The sequence below is a fragment of the Saccopteryx leptura genome, chromosome 1, assembly GCF_036850995.1.
Source record: "Saccopteryx leptura isolate mSacLep1 chromosome 1, mSacLep1_pri_phased_curated, whole genome shotgun sequence".
In the NCBI taxonomy this organism is placed as follows: domain Eukaryota; kingdom Metazoa; phylum Chordata; class Mammalia; order Chiroptera; family Emballonuridae; genus Saccopteryx; species Saccopteryx leptura.
Window position 1 is genome coordinate 17,242,455 of NC_089503.1, and position 17,197 is coordinate 17,259,651.

Below are 17,197 nucleotides of genomic sequence, written 5' to 3' on the forward strand. Positions count from 1 at the left end.
AACACTGCCAAGCTCAAAACACAAAATAAACAAACAGTGCCAGGCTCTTCACAACACTGCCCTGGTGGGGACTCTCTTTGGGATGGAGTTCGTCCCGAGTTCAGACTGTCGGAACCTGGCCGATGACTGGTAGCGCTGGATCATCCCTACGTTACTTGCGTACCTCTGACAAAGTTTCCCCCGGGGGGCCGCAGTAATCCCACAGATGCCTTATCCTCAATGACCTAACAGGGCCTTCTCTTTAGCTACAAAGAAGACAGTTTCCATCTGACACCCAGCAAGAGCCCGTGATGTGCAGTGAAAGCATGGGAAGCGACAGGAGAGGCGACAACCAGATCCAACGAGTCATCAGGCACGGGGCTCCTGGCCAGCACTCGTAGGCCTAAAATGTTTCTCAGAGCATCCTGGCTTGGCAAAAGCAGGGCTGTAGTTAGTTACCTTTCAGACTGGGGAAGGGCGTGGTCTTCTCCCGGGCACCTTTGGTGGGCAGCGTGAGGTTGGAGAGACTGAAGCTTGTACTGTGGTTCCGATACAGGCTGCCTATCGAGGGGAGGGCGTGAGAGCAATGAGTTAGGGGGATAGAGAATCAAAGCATTACACTCTGATGACTAAGTCATTGTCGTCACCTTCCTCCTTTCCAAACGTAACCCCAGTGCCCCGACCTATCTTAGAAAGGGCCACGTCTAACTCAGGGCAAACAAAGGGGCCACCGCCAAGATTGCTCGGAACCCAGAAACAACTTGCTCTGACTGCCTCCCATGATAATATGCAAGTCTCTCATCTACGGTTAATTTGGCTCGAAAGCCGGCAGTCAGTGAGCTTCTGGTCTAAAGTTGGTTCTGTCCCTTTCCAGCTTCTGAAAAAAAAAACCCAGTCACAATTGTCTCCTATGTTGGCCTTCTCTGGTTCCGAGTCTGTCTTCAACCTTTAACTGACACCACCCCTCATTTCTGGAAATATTCTCCATGCATAAAAGTCAACCTCATATAGATTTTAAAGCATGTTCAGGAAAAAGTCCTTCACCAGATAAAGAAGATACTAGATATCTGACAAGAGCATTTCCACAAAATACACATACAAGGGTATCCTTTTTAATAATATATTGGTGGCCCTGGCCGGTTGGCTCAGTGGTAGAGCGTCAGCCTGGCATGCAGGAGTCCTGGGTTTGATTCCGGGCCAGGGCACACAGGAGAAGCGCCCATCTGCTTCTCCTCCCTTCCCCCTCTCTTTCCTCTCTGTCTCTCTCTTCCCCTCCCGCAGCCAAGGCGCCATTGGAGCAAAGTTGGCCCCGGGCACTGAGGATGGCTCCATGGCCTCTGCCTCAGGCGCTAGAGTGGCTCTGGTTGCAACAGAGCAATGCCCCAGATGGGCAGAGCATCGCCCCCTGGTGGGTGTGCCGGGTGGATCCCGGTCAGGCGCATGCGGGAGTCTGTCTGACTGCCTCTCCGTTTCCAACTTCAGAAAAATACAAAAATACAAAAAAAAAAAAAAAAAAAAATATATATATATATATATATATATGTATGTTATTTTTCAGTTGACCTACTATCTTACTTGACATAGACTGAAGCCTTCAGGTATAAAGATAATGATTAATCTGTCCCTGTACTTGACTGACCTCCCCTGAATACACCTTCCGGAGTATCACCGAGTGACCTGAACTGGGACTTGGTAACGCCAACCCAGGCCCAGAGCTGAAGTTCTGGGCGGCATGTGTCGCGGCCAGGCCCTCGCGGAGAGAAACAGGAAAGGCGAGAGAGCTGAGCACTTACTGGCGAAAGACATGATGCCGCCGAAGCCCTCAGTGCTGTTGTTGGAGACAGTGGAGGTGGGAGAGCTCGCCCGAGAGTCTGACTCTGCATCCGAGTCGCTTGCCAGTTTCAAGCTGTTGGGCCGCAGCAGCTTTTGAGCCCTTGAATGCACAGTGGCACCTATGAGCCCCAGGCAGGGGACCCTAATCTTGCGCGTGTGGGCCTGAGGATACACTGCAGTCACCGTTCCCTTCCCACAATTCCTAAGTGCCCAGATCAAAGCATTGTCCTCGGGGGATGGCAGGACCACGCAGGCATCCCAACTTCTCAGACCTCCCGACTAACCCTCACCCAGGCTCTGCTGCAATGAGGTCCTTCCGTCACCCAGCTAGGAGGCGCCCCCAGGCTCTCACCGATGGCCGCTGCCATGTTGGCTGAATCGAGGAGTGTAACTTTCCCCCTGGTCATCATCATCTTCCTCAGGGGGGAAGCTATATTGGGGCTCGAAGTAGGGACTGTCACAGGCTCGCCGGCGCACTGGCCCCTCTCCAGGTTCTGCCTGATGCCTGTCCGCGTTCGATTTGCCAGTGCTGGGAGGCCCGGGAGGAAGGGGCTTGGAGGCGCCTACTGCTGCCTGGTCGTCCGTCTCTGCGGAGTCAGCAGGTTCCTACAGGCCACATTACATGGAAAGCAGTCACCTGGTGCCCAGTGATGCCTTCCTACATTCTCAGTTTGGCAGGGCCACGCCAAGCCTGTCCGATTCCTATCCCAAGGAACGTGAGAGAAAAGATCTCTGTGGCATCTCTGTTCTCTGTCCCCACAAACTACGCAAGGGGGGAATCTTAGCTAATCCCTGAACAAAGGCCAATGACCTCCTTCTGCGGTCAAAACTATCTTATAGGCTCCAAGCTACAGGACCTACGGAGAGGAGACAGGAAGACTGTGGAGAAAGTAGCAAATTAAAGAGCTTCATCCCAGCTCTCTTCATAGAGGTGAGGCCACTGCCAGCAGCCCACACCCAGCCCCCCAGCAGGAGCTCACGTACGGAGCCGGCCCCGTGGATGACGGTGCTGGGGCTACTGCTGGCGGTGGTGCTGGGGCTCGAGCGTGGCGGCAGGTTCCCCTGCGAGTTCTCGCTGTCAGGCCTGGGCTCCTCCGCGTCCTTCTGGCTGTGCAGCTCAGCGATCTCCACCTCACTGGCGTCCCCCAGGGCCGCATGTGTCAGAGGATCCACATCTGCCAACACCCAAGGGTGGCGGCTGCAGACCACACCGTCCCAGAACCCCAAGCTGGCCCACGGCTGGCCAAGCCCCCCAAGGACACTTACTAGGAGTATCACCGTTGATGTCACATTTCATCATTTCACTAACGAAGTCACCAAGGGAGGAGTAAGAAGAGCTTGAGTCATCATAATCCATGCTGTCACTGCCACTGCAGAGGGAGAACACACAAATCAAATAAGGCAGAAAGAAGGCCCTGGCCAGTTGGTTCAGTGGTAGAGCATTGACCTGGCATGTGGATGTCCTGGGTTCAATTCCCAGTCAGCGCACACAGGAGGTGCACCCATCTGCTTCTCCACCACTCCCTCTCCCCTTCTCTCTCTCTCTCTCTCGTCCCCTTCTGCAGCTATAAGCTCGATCAGAGCAAGTGGGCCCTGGGCATTGAGGATGGTGCCATGGCATCTGCCCCAGGTGCTAAGAAGAGCTCGGTTGCTGAGCAACGGAGCAACAGCCCAGATGGACAGAGCATCGCCCCCTAGTGGGCTTGCCAGGAGGATCCCAGTCCAGGCGCATGTGGGAGTCTGTTTCTCTGCCTCCTCTCCTCTCACTGAATAAAAAAACAAAAACAAAAAACAAGCGGGGGGGAAAAAAGCAGAAAGAAGCTGAAGGGAAAAGAACCGGCCATCGGCCATCGGCACTAGGAAAAATGCAGAGGCCGGGGAACAAGATAAAATAAGGAAGCTAACACAAAACAAGCAACCAAAATATAATCTGCCTGACCAGGCAGTGGCACAGTGGATAGCGCGTCAGACTGGGATGCGGAAGACCCAGGTTCGAGACCCCGAGGTCGCCAGCTTGAGCGCAGGCTCATCTGGTTTGAGCAAAACTCACCAACTTGGACCCAAGGTCTCTGGCTCGAGCAAGGGGTTACTCTGTCTGCTGAAGGCCCATGGTCAAGGCACATATGAGAAAGCAATCAACGAACAACTAAGGTGTTGCAATGCGAAACGAAAAACTGATGATTGATGCTTCTCATCTCTCTCCATTCCTGTCTGTCTGTCCCTATCTATCCCTCTCTCTGACTCTCTGTCTCTGTAAAAACAAACAAACAAACAAAAAAAACCCAGAATATAATCCAAGGCAGTGGTCCCCAAACTTTTTACACAGGGGGCCAGTTCACTGTCCCTCAGACCGTTGGAGGGCTGGACTATAAAAAAAAACTATGAACAAATCCCTATGCACACTGCACATATCTTATTTTAAAGTAAAAAAACAAAACGGGAACAAATACAATATTTAAAATAAAGAACAAGTAAATTTAAATCAACAAACTAACCAGTTTGGGAACTATGGGCCTGCTTTTGGCTAATGAGATGGTCACTGTGCTCCTCTCACTGACCACCAATGAAAGAGGTGCCCCTGCCGGAAGTGCGGCGGGGGCTGGATAAATAGCTTCAGGGGGCTTCATGTGGCCCACGGGGCCGTAGTTTGCGGACCCCTGATCCAAGGTTTCAAATGCTGATGTGTAACTTCTGTGAGCTTTTGCCACTGTGTTACAGAGGGCTGGTGAGAACCTCTCTGCCTTAGCGGACGGTTTTGCTGCCACCCAGGACCACTCACCTGTCATCGGTAGGGTCAGAGTCGGAGTCACGCTCCGGCGGCACACTCAGCGCCTCTGCCAGCTGGGAGTTGCTGTCGTACACGCGGTAGTGGATGGGCTGCAGCTGATGAGCGTACCACTTCGGCTTGTCACCAATGAGGGCCGGGTCAAACATGTCTACCCAAAGAGGAAAAGGAACAGAATAAGCAACGGGGGGGGGGGGGGGGGGGGGCAGGTAAAATGTAAAAGCAAAGTAGAAACGGAAAGCGCAGGGAAAAGCGAAGGGAAGAGCCATCAGAAGGGACAAAGGCTGAATCAGGCGGGGCAGCGCAGAGGGCAGGGGCACTCACTGTTGTGAATTCGCTGAAAGGCGTAGTTGGTAGGGTTAAGGATCCATTCCCCAAAGTACTCCACAGCCTGAGTCCTGGCCAGCTTCTCGGCAAAAGGAGTCTGCCGGGGACGCGAGGCTAGAAAGGAGCCGGCTTGGAAAGCGACCACCGGCCGAGGGAACAGGCGCAGGGTGCGCGTGTGCATCTGAAAGCCCTGCAGCACGTTGGGGGAGTTGAAGAAACGGACCATGGCCACTCTGGGGAAGAAGGGGAGGCGAGATAATCCGAGTCCCACGCCCAGCAGACTGACCATTCCTACGAGCCAAAGCCTCAGACCACCTCCCAAAGCCGCTGGCTCCACAGGCTTCCAACATCAAGAGGAGAGATTATCTTAAAGAATTATCAGTCCTCGGGCCCTGGCCGGTTGGCTCAGTGGTAGAGCGTCGGCCTAGCGTGCGGAGGACCTGGGTTTGATTCCCGGCCAGAGCACACAGGAGAAGCGCCCATTTGCTTCTCCACCCCTCCGCTGCGCTTTCCTCTCTGTCTCTCTCTTCCCCTCCCGCAGCCGAGGCTCCATTGGAGCAAAGATGGCCCGGGCGCTGGGGATGGCTCCTTGGCCTCTGCCTCAGGCGCTAGAGTGGCTCTGGTCGCAACATGGCGACGCCCAGGATGGGCAGAGCATCGCCCCCTGGTGGGCAGAGCGTCGCCCCGGTGGGCGTGCCGGGTGGATCCCGGTCGGGCGCATGCGGGAGTCTGTCTGACTGTCTCTCCCTGTTTCCAGCTTCAGAAAAATGAAAAAAAAAAAAAAAAAAGAATTATCAGTCCTCTTCTTCATTCAAGGCTTAAAATGCCTTACTGTAGGGTGAACTATTTCTTCCCTTCGCTCTTACTAAGGTAGTACATACATATAACCCAGTGTTACACATATTTTATATACAAGGAAACACTGGCTCAGGGAAGTAGTCTCTGGGTAAGGAGAGACGATTTAAGAGCTCGTGATTGTCTGATCAGCTTGGTCAGTACCTGGTTGCGACATCCACAGAATCCACGTCATTGCCATAGATGAGGGGGTTGAATTCAGTGGAAGGTGTGGACTGCAGGTCATTGGAAGGCCTTCCCAAAAGAAGGGGGATCTCCTGGCCCTCGTGGAATTTTTCCAGGTTGAGGATTGGCTGGGTGTTGAGACTCATGCTGGCCAGGGCCTGTGGAACAGCAAGAAATTCCTCACTGAAGGCAGAATCCTGGAGGGCTAGACAATCTCATCTCCTGGGAAAGAGCCTCCATCTTTGACATATAAGAATCCAAATATTTTAACCTTTAGAACTAAGGTGAATTACACAGATATTCGGCTCAAGGCAACTTGATCGAATTCAGGATAACAGTTTTCAAATTTACTTTAGCCGTGAAATCTTGTTTTTTCAATTGAAATCTATGTGGAAATATAAACAATTGTAACTTCAGCTTCTTTGAAAGACATAAGGAAGCTAGAGCTTCATGTATCTGGTACTGGCAACCTAAACCAACCCCTGAGAGACTCCATGGGGCAGTTTGAAACCCCTGGTCTAGATCAGCGAGCTTCTTAAATGTTAATGAGCATAGATTTCAACTGGGGATACTGTTAAAATGCAGATTCCAGTTCAATAGGTCTGGGGTGATTCCGTACTGCTGCCAAGCCCAGGCGAGGCTAGTGCTGCTGGTCCATGGACCCCACTTTGAGCAGCAGAGGTAGGAATACAGGATCAACAAGCCCTGTTCCTTAGCTCCTACAGACATTTAAAGTCCAATTCCGTACACTGACCTCTCTATTTCATTAGCCATACTACAGCAATCATCAAGGATGAAAACACAGCACAGGAATACAGCTAAAGAGCTTTCTGAACTTGCAACCTTCACTGGACTGCAGTAACAAGGCATCATATTACATCTGCAGAGGTGAAGCAAGTAAGAGGGATGATACAAAATGATCCATTTCAATCCAAGCAAGTATCATAGAGCAGTGGTTTTCAACTACCAGACCACAGATCGGACCAGTGGTTGAAAACCACTGATCCAGAGGTATTGCTAAGCAACTCAGACAACAACTGGAGACAGACTCCTGAAGACCCTTTGAAGGAGAGAAGGGATTCCTACAAAGACAGAGCTATCTACTGGTGGTCCTCTATCACACATACAGCAGGCAGAGGGATGGGGCCTTGCCAGGTTTTACCTTCAGATACTGTGCTCAGCATGCAGGAGAAGAAGAAAGTTAATTAATGAAAAATGCATTTAAGGGATTATGCAAAGAAAGGAATTTTGGGAGAAAGGATTCTATAGGGACCTAGGGATCGATTTAAGAGGAAAACATTTAAAAAGCCAGATCGCCCTAACTCCCTCTTTACAAGACTGAGAGACAACCCAAGGCCATAAAAAATAGCAGAAGTGTCAAGAAACTGAAAGTAAAGGGTGGCAAGAAACTGAAAGTAAAGAGCTGTTTTCTACAGCGTGATAAGCATCAGAAGGTGGGAGGGTAGATGGAGGGTAGACGGTGAATTAGAAGGAGTCTGAAAAGCCCTCTTTGAGACTCCCCCTGCTGCCCAGGAATGTGCTACACCCCCTCCTAAGCCCACCCAAGGTGACGACTGCTGACGGAAGTCGGAAGTCTGAGAGGAAGCTGGCTCCCCACGCAGCTGTCTGCCTACAGCAGTCCTGCCTCAGCTCTGCTCCCTCCCTTTCTCCCTTCTTCACTTACCTGCTTCAAATGTTTCTTCAGCTCCAGTGATTCAGGTTCTGGCAGGACAGGTAGCACGTCTGCATTGGTGGGGGCAATCACCTGCACCAGAGAAGACCTTAGAATGACTGCTTAGTGTACAGATGACGTGTGATGGAATGGTACACCTGAGACCTCTGTAACTTTATTAACCCATGTCACCCCAATAAATCCAATTAAAAACCGTTTCTTATATAAGGGTAAGTAAAAAGAACAGGTAGTTGTATTTACAATATTATCATATATACGTGACATGCCAACAGATTATGAGCTACATACATACACATGCTTATGATATTCACACTCATCGAAAGGAAATATACCTAAATGTTATTGGCAGCTATCTCTAGATAATAGGATATGGTTTCTATTTACTTCTTCGCAATTCTTTGTATTTTTTAAAGTTTTTACTTATTTTTTTTTAATTTTTATGTATCTATTCATTTTAGAGAGGAGAGTTAGAATGAGAGAGAGAGAGAGAGAGAGAGTGAGAGAGAGAGAGAGAGAAAGAAAGGGAGGAGGAGCAGGAAGCATCAACTCTCAACTCCCATATATGCCCCGACCAGGCAAGCCCAGGGCTTTGAACCAGCGACCTCAGTGTTCCAGGTCAACACTTGATCCACTGCGCCACCACAGGCCAGGCTATTTTTTAAAGTTTTTATAACGAACACATACAAGGGCTTCCTACCGAAGTTTGTATTCACACTACAGAACGTTCATACACATTTTTAAAAGTCTATACTGAAAACTGCTTCTTGGCCTTTTGGCTAAGATCAAACGTAGTTGTCTGTTCTCATCAGTTTAATATCTGATACATCCTTGATCCAAGGACCACATATTAAATGGATGTTTGGAGCAGGGAGATGGAACAAGAGCTTGCTCCGTTCAGGGAAGGTGCACCCCTTCGGGGCCAAGAAAAAAACATCTGTACTGAAAGACAGTTTCTTACTAGAAAGAAAGCCATTAGCTGATCCGCACCATGTGTGACTATCCGGCAGCTGCACCTGCCCTGCTGCTCTGAGATGCGGGGAGCACTTAATTCTGGCGACACTAAATCGTGTAATTCTCTGAGTCCTAAAAAGGGTCTATTCAACCCACAAAATAAAAGCAGGATTCATTTTAAAAAACGGCTCCAATGAGTCACACAGTAGACATCACCAAACAAATCAGGACCTTCCTGGGAGTACTCTAGGAAAACAGGACACCACCCTGTTATAGACCCAACAATGCCTCAGCCAAGAACCTTACCCGATTGCTGTCCAGATCCACCAGCCACACGTCATCAGGCATTTTGAAGTCCAGTTTATAGAGGAAGAAGCTGGCAGGGACCCCGATGATGTACGGGGTGGGAGCCAAGAGCAGCTGTGGAAAGGATAGAGATGATAAGAAACAAAAACAAAACCCACTGTGATCACTTATCAAGTCAGGACTTTTCCAGATAAGAAGACATTTACTCTTCCAAAACCCTTAAGGGTAGATGTGTTTCAAAACTCAAATTTTTTCAGACTTTAGAAAAGTACTAGTGCATATATATTCTGTACATCGTGTAATACCTAGAGCGGCGCAGTCAGTAGCCTATAATCACTAACTGTGATAAATAAAAACCAGAAATAGCATAGGTTTTACCACCAGATCAGTCTAAATCAGGTCAGAGGCTGCAGACAAGTAAGCTGTGATAAGGGATTGCTGACCGGTACCGATTGACAGCTTCTTTGAGCAATGAGCCTCCTCCGCCAGAGCCAGACAGAGTTGGAACACAGAGCAGACAGAGACAGAAGGCAGGTCGAGACTCACCTGCTCTGCCGATGCCATGCAGGTGGGCAGCAGCGGGATAACCGGAAACATATACTCCAGGGGGTAGATCATCGCCACAAAAGCCATCACAGACATGGAGAGTGCATTATAGTCTCGGGACTGTAGCACCACCTGCCACAGGTCAGAAGGGTCACTCGAGAGCATAAATAAGGTTTACGAGAAGACAGCTTCCAACACTACAACTGCGTCTGTTTCTCCATGCCTCTGGCCCCGGAGCTTCCTTCCCACAGTTCCCAGTGCTCTGCTCCGCACCCCGCCTCCACCCCCCAACCCACGCCTGCAGTGGTCTTCCCTCAATTCACTCCCTGCGCTCCTAGTTCTTGCACCCCCTGTTCCAGGACCACTCCTTGGAAGAGAACTACTGATATTTCCAGAGAACTACATCAGTATAGTTAAAGATCATTCACTGAGACCTGACCGATAGCTCAGTTGGTTAAAACATCATCCCAAAGTGCAGAGGTGGCCAGTTCAATCCCCAGTCAGGGCACATACAGAAACAAATGAATGATCCTGCCTTTCTCTCTCTTCCTTCCTCTCTCACTGAAATCAATGAATAAAAATTAAAAAAAAAAAAAAAAAAAAGATAATTCGACTCAGTGGCAGCCCTCTGAATACATCCCACCTGATACCTTAATTCAACCTACAACTACTGAGTACTTGCTGTGTACCTGGCACCATATTACCTCCTAGAGATAAAAAGATGAAGAAGATGTAGTCCCTGCCCTCAAGGAGCTCACGGCCCAGCCTCCGTCACATTTCACAGGTCTGGAAAGCTGGGCTTCTCACCTTGTGCTCCAGCAGAATGCAGGCCAGCACCTGCAGGCAGGCATCCACACCCAGCAGTTCCAAGGGGAGGTGCAGCGGGAAATCCACCAGCGTGAATCGAGAGGGGTCTGGAAGAGCAAAGGTCAGAGCTGGCTGGAGCTCCTGGGGCAGGACCTCGATGTCTACTCGCTTCTGCCCAGAGATGGGGACCGGGGAGCGCAGCAGTCGGTAGATCCAGGCCTCGATCTCTCGAAGGTCATGCAGAAGGGCACTCGACTTCTCCTCCACTAGCAACGATCCGGTGAAGATGCGCCACATGGTGTCCCTGAGGGGTGGGGAGCAGGAAACAGACACGTAAGCACCAGGAGCTGACACCCCGCTGCAGCCCAACGTAATCATCGGGGGTATAACGACAGCAATTGGAAAAGCCCACCCTTTGAGCTCAGCTAGGACCACAGGGCACGCACAAGAGTGAGAACAAGTATGAAAACGTATGCGTGGCAGGACTGGTCCTGCTCACCATGAAACACCACATTCCTCAGCAGCGATCCCAACACACTTACGGTAGCAGGTCCAATTCAGGAGCAGTCCTTCGCTTAGTACGGACTGACATTATATGCTCACATAGGTCTGAAGGACCTCAGGCTTTAGAGAAACTTCCTGTGCCCCTCACAGACCAATGAAACCTTATCTCTTAAATGCTCCCCTTCAGCACCAGCGGCAAGCCGTACCTCTGGATGCCTCGAGGGATGCCCAGTTTCTTGCCCAGCAGCCGCTCACTGCAGCAGTCCACCAGACGTTTGAGGGTGTACAGACACTCTCGGAAGGTGGAGAAGAAGGGGTAGTGGCTGAGCACACACAGGGACGTCAGAGTACTGTTGCGGGAACGGCTCCCCGCCTTGGTCCGGCGTTTCACCCGAGGGGACTGGTTCACATCGGGGGTGGAGTCGGCGCTGGGAGGCTGCAGGGAGGAGCCACTCTCCGAGCTCTCGGTGCCCGCCTCTTCCGAAACGCAGGTGGCTCGGGGCCCTTCCTTCCCGCGGGACCCTGCCCCGGCTTCCCCCTTCTCTTTAGGCAGCCGCTTCTGGAAGGAACGGTAGAAGTTGACACAGATGCCATAGCGCGTGACTCCAGTGTCCTTCTCCGTGAGGGTGAAGACAAAAGAGGTGTCGTCCCGCAGGCTCATGCGCCGCTGCCGCACACTCAGACAGCCCTCCGGCTGGCAGAAGAACACCACATCCGGGGGCAGGGGGAACTCGGCGTGGTCCTCCAGCGGGTAGCGCCGCAGCAGCTCAGGAGTCTGGGCCACACTGTCACTGCTCGGGTGCCTGAAGCGGATGAAGACCGAGTCAGCAGCCCGAAGGGAGAGGGTGCTCTGTCAGATTTTACCACGGTCAACAAGGAGAGTTCAAAATGCTATTTTGGATCAGATTACTAACTGTGGGACCTTGGAAAATATGGACGCTGCTTGCCACCTTTAGCTGGTAGCTTAAATGAGCCCTGCACTGTCATGAAGACACCTACCCTGAAATGGGAGAAAAAGCTTCAACCATAAAATTATCACTCACACCTTTCCAAGGTGCATTAGCTCAAATGAATCACTAAAAGAGCATATGTAGGAAGAGAAAGAGCACAGTGTACTTTCCTTTTTTACAAAACAAGGAAATTGGCCCTGGCTGAGTACCTGAGTTAGTTAGATCAGGGTTGGGAACCATTTTGGCTGAGAGAGCCATTAACGCCACATATTTTAAAATGTTATTCCGTGAGAGCCATACAACGACCTGTGTACGTTAGGCATTATCCAATAAAAATTTGGTGTTGTCCCGGAGGACAGCTGTGATTGGCTCCAGCCACCCGCAACCATGAACATGAGCGGTAGGAAATGAATGGATTGTAATACATAAGAATGTTTTATATTTTAACGTTATTATTTTTTTTATTAAAGATTTGTCTGCGAGCCAGATGCAGCCATCAAAAGAGCCACATCTGGCTCGCAAGCCATAGGTTCCCGACCCCTGGGTTAGAGCATCATCCTAATACACCAAGGCTGCGGGTTCAATCCCTGGTCAGGGCATATACAAGGAACAACCAATGAATGCATAAGTAAGTGGAACAACAAATTAATGTTTCTGTCTCTCTCTCTCTCCAACCAAAAGAACAAAACAAAACAAACAAACAAGGAGTGCTCAATCTGGGAGCACACATACAAACAAACAACAGAACAAGGAAACCGGGGTATACAGAGTGCATTTGCTCGAGAACACAGAGATGCTAGCTAGTTAAGAGGAGTTTTGCTCCGTCTGCTCCCTCAATCCACCTGAGGGCTGTTTTCACAAGTGGCAGCGATGCTCTTGTCAGAGTAAAATAATAAGGGAAGAATGAGACATGCAGATCAACATGGAAATGGAGAGGGAAATAATTTTGTGGCTATCTTAGAGGACAAGACAAAAATCAGTCTCTTGGTTACCTGGCTCCCACGATCACTAGATAGTCAAGTAACCGAGGACAGAATTTCTTCTTTTGCACCATGGTTCCAATTCATCGGCTCATCTCAGAGAGACCTCAAGGCACCAAGCAAGGAGTCAGCATTCCCAGGAGGAATTCTGTTATTATCTGAAAATCCAAGTCTAGTAGGAAAAAAGTACTGATAAGATCCATGGCTGTGGCCAGGGGACTCAACCCTGTTGGCTTCATCCCAGCCAGGGGCATAGGTCAGAAGGCCTCCCATTTTAGTACTAAAGATAGGAGAACCCGACACTTTTCCCAGCCTAGAGTTTGGTCTCGGCTTATGAGTTCACAGAGTCAAATAACAAAAAGGAGGATAAGTAATGGCTCATCTCTCCATCCCTACAAACCCAATTCTTTCTCAGCCTTGCCTCCGGGGCTCTGTTTCTGAAAAACAAACCCAGTTAGTCTAATCTGGACTCAATCATTATGATAACAAAAATTAAGTCACTTTCAGGACCGCTCCAGGGTGGATCAGGGTCAAACCAGACTCTCTAATCAGCATGAATCTGTACTTCTAGCTCTAGATGGAAACCTAATTATTCTCTGTTCCAATATTCTGCCTTCAGCTTGATGTGAAACTACCATATAGACTGTATAGTTGATTGCTCTCAGACAATAACTACAGCTGGCTACTCTACCCTGCGCAACCTCAAATGAAGAATATTTATCTATGCCCCAGCTGCTTTATCCAAACCATTTTTTATCCCTCTTGAAGCAAAAAAGGGACCCAGTGGCTAAGGCTACTAGCTCTGCCCTTGGTGCTGAATCATAGTCTTTCTCCTCTATTTCAGTCCCAGGATTGGCATCAGTAATACAATACACACAGATGAGCCTTGTCTTGCTATATCTTACAAAGACTAGCAATTAGATGCAGAAATAACAGAACTTCTGCAAGGACAGGGAGAAGTGCTCAGAGGAACTTCTTAACCACAGTCCAAATATTAAGAAAAGCTTATAGGGTCTTAATTATAATTTATTTCCTGTTGGGTCTCCATACACTTCTGTAATAAAATGCTTCACTCTACCTCAGTATTATTTCCACTGTTTCCAGAACTCCATCTCTGTGCTCTGCACATGGCTACACTAAGACCTTGTTCTCTGTCGCACACACAGACCCCCACTACACTACACTACACACACACTCACACACCAGTCCCTTTTTTTGCTACTGCATGCACTCCCATACACACATACACACTTCCTGTATGCTCACGGCCCTATTTGATACAGATAATGAGTAGAAGTTCTATGCTTTTTCTCCCTTACTTAATAATAAAAGAGACCTAATTGCAACACCTCTCAAATCCTCAAAACACTGCTCCCTCCTTTCCCTGGCTCCCAATAGAGAACCAGCAGGTAATAGGATTCAGTTTTATCTCCATAGTGACTATGGCGCCCCATACTATTTATAGCAGAGCCACAGCCCCACCCCTGCTTGGTGACCTCACAGTACTAGCAGCTGCTACTCCAGAGTTGACCAGGGCCCATAATAGTTCATTTTCCTTGACTCTGGACACACCTCTTTCGTTGACAGCACCTGCAAATTATTAGGCTATCTTCTCCCCCATCTGTCTCTTGTTTGCAGTTTGTCCTAATTCTGGAGTTCGACAGATTTATCTCCTTTCCACACAACCAAAGCCGAGTTCCCAAGCATGCCATATACTCCTTTCTAGGCATCACTGTCACCCACAAAGTCCTCTGGTTCTCTCCTCTGCTTTGGAGCCAGGAGCATACTGCGGAAGTGGGGGGACACTGTTACAGAGCTGAATCGAGCTCCTCCCAACGAGAATGAGGCCAGAGAAACACAGAAACTAAATGGGAGATGGGGAAAAGCATAATTCGTTCTATGAAGAATTATGTGGATAATGCCTAGGATGAAAGCCAAAGGACAGTAAGTCTTCACTTAATGCCATCAGGTTTGAAAATGATAGATAACAAAACCAATTTTGCCATAGGTTAATTGACAAAAACAAAAGTTAAGGTCTTACAGCATCTCATCAATGTTATAACTAAACAATGTTGAACAAAATGACATTATTTGAGGATCTGCTGTATCTTAAACTAAAACAGAATTTACAGGACCAGAGAGCTCAGGGCTAAGCCTTGAAGTCTATATTTACATTGAAAACCTGAAATCCTCACACCTGAAGGATCTTCTATTAATATATTAGGCATCAGGCTTCTAGTCTTGGTGAGATCCCACCCCCTCCCCACTGAGAATCATTTGCTAAAAATCAGTCATTTTCAGGATCTACAATGCTCATCTCCCTCCAGAGCCACAAGGACCCTGAAATTTAGAGACCATTCCAAGTACTATCAATAGGATAGATTTTTAGACACAATTACTATCTCATCAAAAGCCACTGCCTTTGGTTATTCAGATTGCAGAGCTAACAAAGGTTTTTCTTCTCATTCTTGATCCTCCTCACAAATCCTCTAACACCACTTGTAAGTTACACTCTCTTCATATCCACCCAAGCTCAGACTCAGCTTCTTGCCTCAACCATATTTACTAACATGGAGCCCCTGGTTCTTAGGTTCCACATTCCAGAGGCATCAAGCTCAAAATGCATACCTAGCTGCTAGAAGTCCTACATCACCATCCACTCCATCCAGACGCAGACTTAGAACCCACAGACCTTTCTTGAAGTCATTGATGTCTTTTCAGCCTACAAGAGGCCACATTAACCAACCCTTTGGATTCGTCCCTTTTTCTGAGCAGGATGTCACAGTAAAACCACAGGAACTGGAGAGCGATATGACATCTTTGCTGACGTGAGCACAAGAGGCTCTCTCACCTCCTCCCCCCCCCCCCCCCCCCCAGGCAGTGACCTTGCAAGCACAGCAACACAGACTGGTCCAGCATGGGGGAGAACAGAGAGCAATGAGGCAGGCAATAGGCAGGCTTGGGGAGGAGGGGAAGGCAGGAAAAGGAGGAAGAATTTAGAGATGCACGAGGATGGGGAGGGAAGCAGTTGCAGGATAGATTAAACGTTATCCCCACTCTCTAACAGGCCAATATTGAAACACCAAATTAAGATATATATTTATTTATTTGTGTGTGTGTGTATGTGTGTGTGTGAGAACCAAATGTGGTTCTTCAAACCCTAACCCAAAATAAGGCGCACACGCACGCACACGCACGCGCGCGTGCGAACCAGGTGCCAATCCCCGGTCGGCCCTTGGGCTGGACAGCTTTGCCCGCCCCCTCACCTGCTGGACAGTTCTCCCCCGCCTCCGCCCCGGAACCAGCGCCACCCGCCAGCCCGGCAAGAATCGAGCCCAGCTGCGGCGATCTGCGCCCAGGCCGGCAGCTCGCACCCCCTCGGCGGCTCGGAGAGCCCCCACTTGTAGCCCGCCCCTTCTGTGCGGACCCCTTAGTCGCTCTCGAGACCCTATGCACCCCGACGTTCCATTAGGGCCTCTTGAGACCCCGTCCCTTTAGAGCCCTTGTTTCCTCTCGGAGCCCGTTTTCCCCTCTAGGAGCCACGTCCCGAATACCCTTCCAGGGCCCCCAGGGGTCCGGACCTTCCTACCTCCCGAGCCTCGGGGAACCGGTCAGGCCGAGCCGACGTCTCCCGGCAGCAGAGCGTCAATCGCTCCCCGGCGAGTTCCGCGTCTGCACGGGAGGGCGCGCACCACTCCGACCCGGAGCTGGAGAGGGGGCTGAAGGGGGCCGGGGGCCCTACCATTCGCCCCCGCGGGGGGACAGGGAGGCACCAAGCCGAGCGCTGAAGGGTGGAGCCGACTTCGGGAAAAAGGCGGCTACGCACACACCTATACGAGTGGAAGTGGGAACGCGATGGGGAGCGCAGGGCCAGCCCAGCGGCACTGCGTGCCAAGGGGAGGACCCAAAGGAATACCTTTTGTTTAGGTTGCGCCGATTTTAACTCGACATGGTAATGGAGCCCATTCCGACGAAATGTGCATTAACCGGGAAGCTACTTCTCAAGATAAAGTGCTCCGGAGACTTTCCGACAAGCCCCCCCACCTCACCTTTCTCCCCCCGCACACGACTTGGGAGTGCCCAACCGCCTGGGCTGGGAAGCCGGCCGCCGGACGGTGGAGCCTACCAATTCAGGGGTGGCGGGGGGAACTGGGGCCGGAAGGCGCGGCGCTGTATCACCTACACCGGGTGATCGCCAGGGAAGGGGGCGTGAGCGGTACCGCGGTGCCCGCTGGGAAAGGGAGTCCAGAACTGAGAGGCCCAGCCCCAGGCTGGGCAGCCTTCCCCTGGCCTCTGGGGACTTTTCTTTCCGTCCCATAGTCGTGGGGACAACTGGAGGAATTGTCGTGCCCACTTTTTCAGATGCCAACGAAAAAAACCAAGGCATTGTTCGCATGCCACACAACCACAGGTGCATAGCTGATGTGCCAGTTCTGAAATTCAACAGCCCCTCCTCCAGAGAAGGACAACACGACCTCCCCACTACCCTACCCTCCCCGCCCCCAGTACCATCGTG

The 17,197-nt window shown here is 50.3% G+C and overlaps 1 protein-coding gene and 1 pseudogene across 37 annotated transcripts in view; one reads left to right on the top strand and one right to left on the bottom strand.

The window, feature by feature from the left end:
* Window positions 1-16,838, bottom strand: part of MADD (MAP kinase activating death domain) — a 42,288-nt gene extending 25,450 nt beyond the window's left edge. For 16 of the 37 annotated variants that reach the window (XM_066361717.1, XM_066361595.1, XM_066361710.1 and 13 more), the window contains exons 1-15: window positions 16,271-16,578; window positions 12,694-12,853; window positions 10,958-11,554; window positions 10,248-10,551; window positions 9,441-9,572; window positions 8,895-9,008; window positions 7,629-7,709; window positions 5,924-6,102; window positions 4,922-5,157; window positions 4,592-4,748; window positions 3,079-3,182; window positions 2,797-2,987; window positions 2,165-2,418; window positions 1,773-1,912; window positions 439-540 (exon numbers count right to left, since the gene is read on the bottom strand). In XM_066361717.1, the coding sequence (XP_066217814.1) occupies window positions 439-540; window positions 1,773-1,912; window positions 2,165-2,418; window positions 2,797-2,987; window positions 3,079-3,182; window positions 4,592-4,748; window positions 4,922-5,157; window positions 5,924-6,102; window positions 7,629-7,709; window positions 8,895-9,008; window positions 9,441-9,572; window positions 10,248-10,551; window positions 10,958-11,554; window positions 12,694-12,755 (2,653 nt within the window). In that variant the 5' untranslated portion in view covers window positions 12,756-12,853; window positions 16,271-16,578. The other 21 variants (XM_066361676.1, XM_066361683.1, XM_066361660.1 and 18 more) reach the window with 8 other exon arrangements.
* Window positions 8,394-8,551, top strand: LOC136390054 (U2 spliceosomal RNA; annotated as a pseudogene).
* Window positions 16,839-17,197: the final 359 nt, after the last annotated feature.